Source organism: Gopherus flavomarginatus, chromosome 3, assembly GCF_025201925.1.
Source record: "Gopherus flavomarginatus isolate rGopFla2 chromosome 3, rGopFla2.mat.asm, whole genome shotgun sequence".
NCBI lineage: Eukaryota > Metazoa > Chordata > Testudines > Testudinidae > Gopherus > Gopherus flavomarginatus.
Genome location: NC_066619.1, coordinates 69398622 through 69410917, shown reverse-complemented (window position 1 = coordinate 69410917; position 12296 = coordinate 69398622). Strand labels below are relative to the sequence as shown.

The window sequence follows — 12296 nt, the reverse complement described above, 5'->3', positions numbered from 1 at the left end:
ACTTCATGAAAAATCTCGCAAAGATACAGGCAGACATCTTTCTCTCTAAGTGCAAACAGATGGACATCATAACAAAAACGGACTGAAGGTAAAAAATCCATTACAAATCGACATACTACACTGACTATGGTGAGACATTATGCCACACACTGTCAAAGAAACTGCGGAACCAACTGATCAGCATCCTGTACAGCAAACAGGAGAAGATGAAGAATGAGCTCTCAAAATGCGAGATTCTCATATAAAACCAACCTTCCACACAAAATTCCACATGGTTGGACTTTACAAAGACAAGATAAGCCATTTATAACACACACTTTATTTCTCTACAGAGGAAAAAGGACAGTAAACTATCTAAATTCCTACATGACACAGGCAGCTACAACAGTGGTACCCTTAACTCACTCAATAATATTGTTAATCTATCCAACCACACACTTAGCCTGGCAGAAGAGTCTGTCCTATCTCAACCACCCTCACGCACCTGATACAGTTCTGCGGTGATCTGGTAGCCTACTTTCGCCATCTTCTACTCAAGGAATATTTTCAACACCTCACTGAACAGAGCACTGACCTACAGGAACCTTCCCACCAACTCTACAAGAAGAAGAATTCTGTGTGGACTTCTCCTGATGGTCGAAATGACAGACTGGACTTCTACATAGAGTGCTTCCACAGACGTGCACAGGCTGAAATTGTAAACCAACAGCATCACTTGCCCCATAACCTCAGCTGTATAGAATGCAACACCATCCATAGCCTCAGAAACAACTCTGACATTATAATCAAAGGGGCTGACAAAGGAGGTGCTGTTAGTCATCATGAACAGGTCAGGTTATGAACAGGAGGCTGCCAGGCAACTCTCCAACACCACATTCTACAGGCCACTATCCTCCGATCCCACTGAAACTACAAAAGAAACTACACCATCTCCTCAAGAAACTCCCTGCTACAGCACAGGAACAAATCTACACAGACACACCCCTAGAGCCCCGACCAGGGGTATTCTATTTATTACCCAAGATACATAAACCTGGAAATCCTGGACACCTCATCTCATCTCAAGCATTGGCACTCTTACAGTAGGATTATCTGGCTATTTGGAATCTCTCCTCAGACCCCACACTACCAGCACTCCTAGCTATCTTTGAGATCCCACCGACTTCCTGAGGAAACTACAATGCATTGGTGACCTTCCTGAAAACACCATCCTGGCCACAGTGGATGTAGAAGCCCTTTACACCAATGTGTCACACAACGGTGGACTACAAGCTATCAGGAACAGTATCCCTGATGGGGGCCAGGCACACCTGGTGGCTGAGCTTTGTGAAGCAAATACTCACCAGCAACTACACACCACACCACAGAAACACTAACCCAGGAACCAATCCCTGTAACAAACCCCATTGCCTTCTCTATCCCCGTGTCTACTCTAGCGACACCATCATAGGAACCAGCCACACCATCAGAGGCTCGTTCACCTGCACACCTACTAATGTGATATATGCCATCTTTTGCCAGCAATGCCCCTCTGCCATGTAAATTGGCCAGACTGGACAGTCTTTATGTAAAAGGATAAATGGACACAAATTAGACATCAGGAATAATAACATACAAAAGCCAGTGGGACAACACTTCAATCTCCCTGGATACTCAATAGCAGATTTAAAAGTAGCCATTCTTCAACAAAAAAACATCAAAAACAGACTTCAAAGAGAAATTGCAGAACTACAATTCATTTGCAAACTTAACACCATCAATTTGGACTTGAATAGAGACAGAGTGGCTGGCTCACTACAAAATCAATTTTCCCTCTCTTGGTATTGACACCTCCTCATCAATTATTGAGAGTGGACCACATCCACCCTAACTGAACTGGTTGTTCACTTGTAAGGTAACTCCCTTCTCTTCATTTGCCTATACATATTTATGCCTGTATCTGTAATTTTCACTCCATGCATCTGAAGAAGTGGGTTTTTTACCCACGAAAGCTTATGCCCAAATAAATCTGTTAATCTTTAAGGTGCCACCAGACTTCTCGTTTTTCCACTGAAACAATGAAACTGATGATCAAAAATGGGAAACTAGTAAATGAGGGGCAGACAGACTTTTCTCACTATCTGGCCCACAACTATGAACTTCACTCTCACAACACTTTAGAATGATCATGTAACTGCTCCTTTGACTCTGCTTTTCCACAATAACCACACATTCAAAATATTATCTGTATTATATAGAAAAAAAATTCAATTGTCAATAACAAACATTTGTCTAACTTTTGACTGTGCTCTTTCTTCCTTCGCTTTCCTCTGTCACATGTCATCTTAAAAGAATAAGCTCCTCTGGGCAGGGACCATGTCACATTATATATTTGTGCAGAGCTTATCACAAAACCAAACACCACAGCTCTGCCCCTGCCCTGAGGCCTCGCTCCTTCCCAGAGACTCTGCCCCTGACTCACTACATTCCCCCTCCCCGAGTGGCTCACTGTCCCCCACCCTCACTCACTTTCACTGAGCTAGGGCAGGAGGTTGGAGTGCGAAAGGGGGTGAGGGCTCTAACTGGAAAAGCAGGCTCCATGGTGGGGCCAGAAATGAGGGGTTCAGGGTGCAGGAGGGGGATCCAGCCGGGGGGTGGGGCCGAGGAATTCAGAGTGGGGGAGGGGGCTTCAGATTGAGGCAGGGGGTTGGAGTGTGGGAGGGGGTAAGGGCTTTGAGCTGGGGATACTGGCTCTGGAATGGGGCCAGGAATGAGGAGTTTGGAGTGCAGGAGTGGGTCCAGGATGAGGGGGGTGGGGCTGAGGGATTAGGAGTGCATAAGGAGGCTACAGGTTGAGGCAGGAGGTTGCAGTGCAGGAGGATGTACAGGCTCTGGGCTGGAAATGCAGGTTCTGGGGTAGGACCAGGGATGAGGGGTATGGGGTAGAGGAGGGGGCTCCAGATTGGGGGGAGGGCGCCTCGGGGTAGGGGCATAGGTTTACCTCAGGCAGTTCTGGCCAGCAGCACAGCAAGGCTAAGGCAGGCGCCCTGCCTGTCCTGGCTCCACGTGCCCCGGATGCAACCAGCAGGTCCAGTTCCTAGGCAGCGAGGCCAGGAGGCTCTGCGCACTGCTATCGCCCACAGGCACCACCACACCCAGCTTCCATTGGCCAGCAGTAAATAGCCAGTGCTCGGGGCAGGGAGAGAGCGCAGAGCCCCATGCCCTGCCCCCCCCCCACCCGCTTAGGAGACGGACCTGCTGGCTGCTTCTGGGGCGCAGCACGGTGCCAACCAGGACAGGTAGGGACCAGCCTGCCTTAGCGCTGCAGCACCATGAACCAGATTTTTAATGGCCCGGTCAACGGTGCTGACCGGAGCCACCAGGGTCCCTGGTCAAAAACTGGACACTCGGTCACCCGAGCCCTCTAGGAGCCATTGTAATATAAACATTCTAAAAACAAAACAAAACAAAACAAGAAATTCCTTCCATTTGGAAGATGGACAAAAAAGAATCCCATATATTTCTTTTTAGAAAAGTACTACAGTACAGTACAGTAAATTGGAATGGTAAGGACAATTATGAGATGACAAATTTTACAATGACTAATGATAAAGTGATCAGCCGACTTTCAGCTCAGCCGAAGGTAAAAGTTCACATACCTTTTTAAGTGTTGATGTTCTACAGAGGTATCCTCAATCCTGTGCTCCAGAGTTCAAATCTTCTGACTGTTCTTTTTCTTCACTTCTTCTCTTTTTTTTAAACAAATGTTCTTAAAATTCCCAAGGAACTCTGTATAAAAACAGACATTTATTTTTTCATCCATTTTACTGAACTCTTAAGTCCTTTACAATAATTTAAACTTCAACCAGATCATTTGCATTTTCAGATTGTTTCATGTCTTCAACTGATAAAGGGCTTGGAGGAAACAGAAGGAGCAAAGATTATTCTAATGACCATGAGCCATATCTGCCACCAGTTTCTATACGGAACTCCAAGTGAAGAAAACAGTTTTGCTTAAATATATATGGCACAGAATGGTTACAATAGATAGACTGCCTGAATTTATTGGAAGTAGAAAGGCTTATTTTTATTTTTTTGGTGGTATTTCATTCTGTTAACTGGAAATCAGACAATTGACTGTAACTCTGCAAATACATTTGAAATAAAACAAAATTTAGTACAATAAAACTGTGCAAAGAGCAACTCCTTACCCCATCCTCAACAATATACACAGGTTCTCTCCTCCCCGCTTCCATGCTGCTTTGGCTTTGCAATAACTCATACACTGCAGCACAAACACTTAAGACTAAATTTCCTTCTCAAGATTGGAGTTTCCCTTCAGAATTTCCTCTCTCCTAGTGCCCTCTGCTAAGAGAGAGCATTCCACTGCCTTCATTTCCTAACTGGGCCAATTCACCAATGTGAATCTCCAAAAATTACCCTGAACAGTTTTAGCAGAAGAGCCTTGCATTCCTTGGCCTGGTCTACACTATGCGTTTATACCGAATTTAGCAGCGTTAAACCGATTTAACCCTGCACCCATCCACACAATGAAGCCCTTTATATCAATATAAAGGGCTCTTAAAACCGATTTCTGTACTCCTCCTCGACGATGGGAGTAGCGCTCAAATCGGTATTGCCATGTCGGATTAGGGTTAGTGTGGCTGCAATTCGACGAGATTGGCCTCTGGGCAGTATTCCACAGTGCACCATTGTGACCGCTCTGGAAAGCCATCTGAACTCAGCTGCACTGGCCAGGTAGACAGGAAAAGCCCTGCGAACTTTTGAATTTCATTTCCTGTTTGGCCAGCGTGGAGAGCTCTCCAGCACAGGTGACCACGCAGAGCTCATCAGCACAGGTAACAATGCAGTCTCCTGAGAATCGAAAAATAGCTCCAGCATGGACCGCACGGGAGGTACTGGATCTGATCGCTGTATGGGGAGAGGATTCCGTGCTAACAGAATTCTGTTCCAAAAGACGAAATGAAAAAACATTTGAAAAAATTTCCAAGGCCATGATGCAGAGGCCACACCAGGGACTCAGTGCAGTGTCGTGTGAAAGTTAAGGAGCTCAGACAAGCCTACCAGAAAACCAAAGAAGCAAACGGAAGGTCCGGGGCAGGGCCGAAAACATGATGCTTCTACGCTGAACTGCATGCAATTCTAGGGAGGTCTGCCAACACTACCCCACCACTGTCCGTGGATTCTGAGGTGGGGGTGGTAATCTCAGCCATGCCTGAGGATTCTGCAGATGGGGAAGATGAGGAGGAGGAGGAGGAGGACGAGCTTGCAGAGAGCACACAGCACTCCGTTCTCCCCAACAGCCAGGAGCTTTTTCTCACCCAGACGGAATTACCCTCCCAGCCTTCCCAAGCCACTATCCCACACAATGAAGCCATGGAAGGGACCTCTGGTGAGTGTACCTTTGTAAACATAAAGGTTTAAAAGCAAGCGTTTTTTAATGATTCATTTGCCCTGAGGACTTGGGATGCATTCGCGGCCAGTACAGTAACCGGAAAAGTCTGTTAACATGTCCGGGGATGGAGCGGAAATCCTCCAGGGACATCTCCTTGAAGCTCTCCTGGAGGTACTCCAAAAGCCTTTGCAGAAGGTTTCTGGGCAGGGCAGCCTTATTCCATCCTCCATGGTAGGACACTTGACCATGCCATGCATGGTAGCAAGTAATCTGGTATCATTGCATGACAAAGCCTAGCCGCGTACAGTCCCGGTGTTTGCTGGCATTCAAGCAACATCCGTTCTTTATCTCACTGTGTTATCCTCAGGAGAATGATATCGTTCATGGTAACCTGGTTGAAATTCAGGAATTTAATTAAGGGGACAGAGATGGTCGGGCTGTTTGCCTGTGGCTTAAAAGAAATCCTTCCCTGCATTTAGCCAAGACGGGGGGGGGGGGGAGGGGAGTGATTGGCGCTGAGCTTTTTCTCGTTTGGCTAGCTAGGATCTTCCCTGCTACCAGCCATGCAGTGCGGGGGAGGGTGGCTAGCAGCGATCTTCCATGATACCAGCCACGCGGCGGGGGGAGGGGTAAAGCGATCATCCCAGAGAATTGGATGGGGGTGGTTCTGGTGCTGTACATTAACAGGAAAGAAGCAGCACTCAACGGGCTTTGCTTGCTATTTGGAAAAGGAGGGCGCTGGATATATGAAGGCTGCAGAAGCCGAAAGACAGTGGGATACCACGGCCACATGCAAGCCAAATTCTGAGGCCCGGACCTGCATCTGTGATCTCTAACACCAAAGCCACAGGCACTCAATATTAAGATGCAAAATGCGACCTTATAGTGAGATCACATGTGCTCTGTAAGGTGAATAGTGTTGTTCACCATGAAAGAGTATAACCATTGTTCTGTAAAATGTATCTTTTTAAATACTTCCCTCCCTTTTTTCCCTCCCTCCTGCAGCTGCAAATTTTTCAAGTCTCCCTCCTCCATCCCGAAGGCTATCTCAGATAAGGAGGCGGAAAAAAGAGACGCGAGACGAAATGTTCTCGGAAATCATGGAAATGACCCGCAATGAAAGAGCTCATCTGAATGAGTGGAAGGAAATGGTATCGAAGTACAGGAAAGATGCCAGTGACCATGAGGACAGGAGGGACGAACATGAGGATAGGAGAGACGCTCGAGATGAGAGGTGGCGGCAGGAAGATCTGAGGTGTCGGGATGCAACTCTGGGGCTGCTGCGTGATCAAACGGACATGCTCCAGTGTCTGGTGGAGCTTCAGGAACGGCAGCAGGATCACAGAGTGCCGCTGCAGCCTCTGTATAACTGCCCTCCCCCCTCAACATGTTCCTTAGCCTCCTCACCCACCAGACGATTAAGAACATGTGGGGGGAGGCTCCGTGCACCTGCCCATTCCACCCCAGTGGACAGCCCAACCAAAAGGCTGTCATTATTTTGAAATTTTTTCAGTGGCCTTTTCCTTCCCTCCTATTCTCCTCTCAAACTCCATCCGGGCTACCTTGTCAGTTCTCGTCCTATTTTTATGATTAATTAAAAAAGAATACATTATTTTTGAACGAGAGTGATTTTATTTCCTTAGGAAGCAAGCGGTAATCAAAGGGGGTGGGCGGGTGGCTTACAGGAAATGAGTCAATCAAGGGGGAGGGGAGTTTCATCAAGGAGAAACAAACACAACAGTCACACCGTACCCTGGCCCATGATGAAACTGGATTTCAAAGCTTCTCTGTTGCACACCGCTTCCTGGTGGGCTCTTCTAATTGCCCTGGTGTCTGGCTGCGCATAATCAGCGGCCATGTGATTTGTCTCAGCCTCCCACCCCGCCATAAAAATCTCCCCCTTACTCTCACAGAGATTGTGGAGCACACAGCAAGCAGCAATAACAATGGGGACATTGGTTTGGCTGAGGTCTGATTGAGTCAGTAATGTGCGCCAGCATCCCTTTGAACGGCCAAATGCACATTCTGCCACCGTTCTGCACTTGCTCAGCCTGTAGTTGAACAACTCCTGACTACTGTCCAGGCTGCCTGTGTATGGCTTCATAAGCCATGGCATCAAGGGGTAGGCGGGGTCACCCAGGATAACTACAGGCATTTCAACATCCTCAACTGTTATTTTCTGGTCTGGGAAGTAATTCCCTTGCTGCAGCCCTTTAAACAGAGTAGTGTTTCTGAAGACACGAGCGTCATGAACCCTTCCTGGCCATCCCACGTGGATGTTGGTGAAACGTCCCTTGTGATCCACCAGTGCTTGCAGCACCATGGAAAAGTACCCCTTGCGGTTTATGTACTGGGTGCCCTGGTGCTCCGGTGCCAAGATAGGGATATGGGTTCCACCTATCGCCCCACCACAGTTAGGGAATCCCATTGCAGCAAAGCCATCTACTATGACCTGCACATTTCCCAGAGTCACAACCTTTCGTAGCAGTAGCTTAAGGATTGCTTTGGCTACTTGCATCACAGAAGCCCCCACAGTAGATTTCCCTACTCCAAATTGATTCCCGACTGACCGGTAGCTGTCTGGCATTGCAAGCTTCGAGAGGGCTATCGCCACTCGCTTCTCAACTGTGAGGGCTGCTCTCATCTTGGATTCTGGCATTTCAGGGCAGGGGAAAGCAACCCACAAAGTTCCATGAAAGTGCCCTTACGCATATGAAAGTTTCACAGCCACTGAGAATCATCCCACACCTACAACACTATGCAATCCCACCAGTCTGTGCTTGTTTCCCGGGCCCAAAATCGGCCTTCAATGGCTAGAACCTGCCCCATTACCAGCATGATCTCCAAAGTGCAGGGGCCCGCGGTTTGAGAGAATTCTCGGTCCATGTCCTCAACACTCTCGTCGCCGCGCTGCTGCAGCCACCTCCCCCTCGACTGGTTTTGCAGGTCCTGATTCAGCATTGACTGCACAAGAATGGGCAAGGTGTTTACAATGTCCATGATTGCTGTCTTGATCTGAGCAGGGTCCATGCTTGCCGTCCTATGGCGTCTGCACAGTTCACCCAGGGAAAAAGGCGCGAAACGGTTGTCTGCTACTTGCACAGAGGGAGGGGTGAGGCTGTACCCAGAACCACCCGTGACAATGTTTTTTGCCCCATCAGGCACTGGGATCTCAACCCAGAATTCCAATGGGCGGGAGAGACTGCGGGAACTATGGGATAGCAGTGCAACACTCCGGAAATCGACACTAGCCTCGGTACATGGACGCACACCGCCGAATTAATGTGCTTAGTGTGGCCGCATGAACTCGACCTTATACAATGTTTTAAAAAAACGGTTTCTGTAAAATCGGAATAATCCCGTAGTGTAGACATACCCCTAGATAGGGTCTTCGAATTAGCCACTCTACTAAAGACAGACCACTTACTTAGCATACACACATCACAGTAATTGACAAAAAATATGTATATGGATTTGTATAATTTTTAGTGTGTTTACAACTGCATGGGACATGTAGGAGCCGGATTTTATAATGTACTATAAGAATTCATGTATGATTTGATTTCATTCTGTTAGCCACCCTTTTTGAATAGCTGAAAGGAATGACAGACCAGAATAATCCTTCTGACTGATTATGGTCACCTTTTGTTTTAGGATAAGTTATAATGTCTACTATGGTTTCCTATATGTATTACGAATTAGGCACTAGTTAAATATACATTTCTTTGTTTAAGGTTTAGTAAGTAAGAGACAGCATTCTCTATTGTGTCTATGTTAAGTAGATTTGAAAAAACATTGAAGGCAAGGTTTAATTTGCAATGCCTTTTTGCTCGATATAAAATACTACTGTTTGTATTCTCAATCTGTTTGTGTGAATGAGGATGTATGCATCAGGAAAAGATAAGGTGTAAAGGCCACTGTTATAGCCAGAGTCAAGGAAGAAAAAGTAAAGAGACTTAAAGATAATCAAAGGATCATCAACGCACATTCATAATGAAGGGCAGATTGATGACCCTGAGGTAAAGGCTGGCACCCCGAGGACAACTGATTAAATCAGAACAAAGGACAAAATGACCCTCTCGGAGGTGTACTGGAATGTTTACACAAATTAAGAAGTAATCGGTCCATAGACTTCAACAAAGGAAAAAAACCTATAAGAACCAGGGTGCTTGGCCATGGAACTTGGGTTCATCTTGCCACGCTCCAGGAGCATTGGATCATGAGAGACAAGAGCCCAGCTCCACACTCGTGCTCAATCTAACTGGCCATTAGATTGATTCAAGCTACAACAGACTGGTAACTATGAACATCACTGGCAGGACAGAGTGTGTGTGGTGTGTGTGTGTGTGTCTGAAAAGCATACGCTAACTGTTGTATTCTCAATAAATGCTGTGTATTTACCTTCCTCTACAAAGATCCCATGTGCTTTGTATGAGCATAACAGACAGACATATTCAAATGACACGTGTCAAATATAGGTTACATACTTAAGTGCTGCATAATATCACAAGTATACCTAAACAAAGATAAATCTAAACTAGGATTTTCAAAGACGCCTAAGGTTCTTATGCATCCAGCTCCCAAGTCTCCTTGGCAAGAAAGGCTGCAGAGGCTGCTTGCAATCTGATTAGGATGCTAGCATGGTCAATCAGTGTAGTTATATTAGGCATGTCATAGCACAAATGTATACAGAAGGAAATCCAGGATAAGATTCTTTGAGAAGAAACTGGAAAGGCCCTTCATTTTGTCTGCAATTGCCAGGAACAACTGCAAGGATGATCTAAATGGTTTAGTCCTGTCCAAGTAAAATGTTAATGCTTTCCTAACATGTAATGTGTGGAGTCTCTCTTCATCCCTGTGAGCATGAGGCTCAGGGAAGAAAGTTGGTAAATATATTGCCTGACAGATGGAGATGTGAGAAACCACATTGCTAAGAAATTTCAAATAAGGGAGTAGGTACAACTTGTCCTCGTAGAAGGCTGTGAACACAAGGTCACACACTAGACCTCTTAATTCACCCTTAATTATTGGCCCAAGTGATTTCCACCAAAAGGCAACGTTCAGTGAGAGATGGAACAACAAACAAGTAGCCAACAGCTGAAAAGCAGAACCCATTAATTTTGTTAACACTAGGTTCAAGGGCGATTCTCTACTTCGGGACGTAACCAGTCCAAACCCTTCAAAAACACAGTGACGTGGGACCGGAGAAAAGTGAACAGTTGGAGGATGAAAAGATGAAATAGCTGCTAGATGGACTCAAATGGAACCAAAGACAAGGCCCCGCTGTTTCAGAAATAACAAACAGTCCCGCATGTGTCGTATCAGAGCTCAGACCAACAAAACCCCTTTCTGCTGGGACTAGATGGAGCATCTCTTCCACTTCACCAGGTAAGTATACCTAACATGAGGTTTTCTACTAGTTAAAACAACATTTTATAGCTCCTTTGAACAGATCTTTCTCTGATGTGCTAGCTATACACCATCCAGGCTGTGAGGTGAAAGGCCTTCAGACTGGAATGGAGGAGGCAACCATGGTCCCGTGAGATCACATCTGGGTTCATGGGCAACGTCAATGGATACCTGACTGAGAGGTTCAACAGTGGAAAACAAACGTTAGTGAGATCACAGTGGCACTATGACTATCACAAAAGCATGATCCTGTTTTATTTTTAACAATACTCTGGGTAGGAATGGAACCAGAGGGAACACACACGTGAGCTTATCTGTCCAGGTTAATAGGAAAGTATCTAAGATGAAGCCTGGATAGTGACCAGCTCAGGAACAAAACACTTTCTGTTGATTTTTTTGCAAACTGGTCTATGTGGGGAACCTCTCACAGCTAGAAAATGAACCTGGAGATATCTGAGTAAAGAAATGACTTTCTGTGGCTGGTAAAAAACCTGCTCAACCCATCTGTCAGACAATTCTGAATACCCAGAAGTTGGGAAGTTTCAAGATGTATTGAACTGGTAATACAAAAGTCCCACAGAAGCACTGCCTTTTGGTATAGCCAAGTCGATCTGGCCCCTCCCTGCTTGTTCACATAGGGACAATATAGCAGCCATAGTCTAAGTACTAGTAAATTCCTTCTCGTGACATGGATAAGGGATGCATGACACACTAGTCAGAGGGCTCTGAACTCTCTTACATATATATGCAGAGTTAAGTCCTGGCCAGCACATAGCCATTGAGCATGCAGGGATCCCAGGTAAAACCCTAACCCAGGGTGGAAGCATCTGTAACCAGAGTTAGAGTATACTGCAAGGCAGTAAATGGTAATTCTGCACACACACTGGATGGATCTGTCCACCCACCCAAAAAGACAGACTCGTGTGGGCACCTGAAGCATCATGTGAAGAGGATGATGGACCCAGGAATACACTGAGCTCAGTCACCCCCGCAGCCTCCTGAGATGCAGCGTTGCTCACTGAACCACATTTAAGTACATGATGCCAAATGGTCCAGAAGTCTGAGACAATTCCATATTCTTCTGGTAGGATGGGTCTTCATGTCTGAAGAAGTGACCAATATCATCTGGAACCAGGACTGTCGGAGGAACAGCCTTACTTCTGTAGACTCCAAGATTTCTCCTATAAACTTTATCCTTTGTGAAAGCGATAGGATTGACTTTTCCTTGACAATAAGCAATCCCAATGCACCAAAATGCACTGGATTATGGCTATGCTGGACAGCACCTGGCCCCTAGATTGGCCTCCTATCCACCAGTCATCTAGGTACAGAAACACTCAAATTCCTGGATTTCCTCAGGAATGCTGCCACCGCTGCCATGCACTTTGTGAACACATGTGAGGCTGTAGACAGGCCAGATTGCAGGACTGCAAACTGATAGTGAAAATGGATGATTATAAATCTGAGTAATTTGCTGCGGCTTTGGTGCATC

The 12296-nt window shown here is 46.2% G+C and overlaps 2 protein-coding genes across 19 annotated transcripts in view; one reads left to right on the top strand and one right to left on the bottom strand.

The window, feature by feature from the left end:
* Positions 1-12296, bottom strand: part of FER (FER tyrosine kinase) — a 456227-nt gene that overhangs the window by 417755 nt on the left and 26176 nt on the right. For 17 of the 18 annotated variants that reach the window (XM_050945728.1, XM_050945722.1, XM_050945727.1 and 14 more), the window contains one exon: positions 3639-3768. The gene's annotated coding sequence lies outside the window, so the exon portion shown is untranslated. Of the gene's footprint in view, positions 1-3638; positions 3769-5492; positions 5793-12296 lie in introns of those variants that run through there. The other variant, XM_050945726.1, reaches the window with a different exon arrangement.
* On the top strand, positions 5008-6915 carry LOC127047565 (uncharacterized). The gene is made up of 2 exons (XM_050945982.1): positions 5008-5392; positions 6401-6915. The coding sequence occupies exons 1-2, from the start codon at positions 5212-5214 to the stop codon at positions 6895-6897; spliced, it is 678 nt and encodes a 225-aa protein (XP_050801939.1). The 5' UTR covers positions 5008-5211; the 3' UTR covers positions 6898-6915.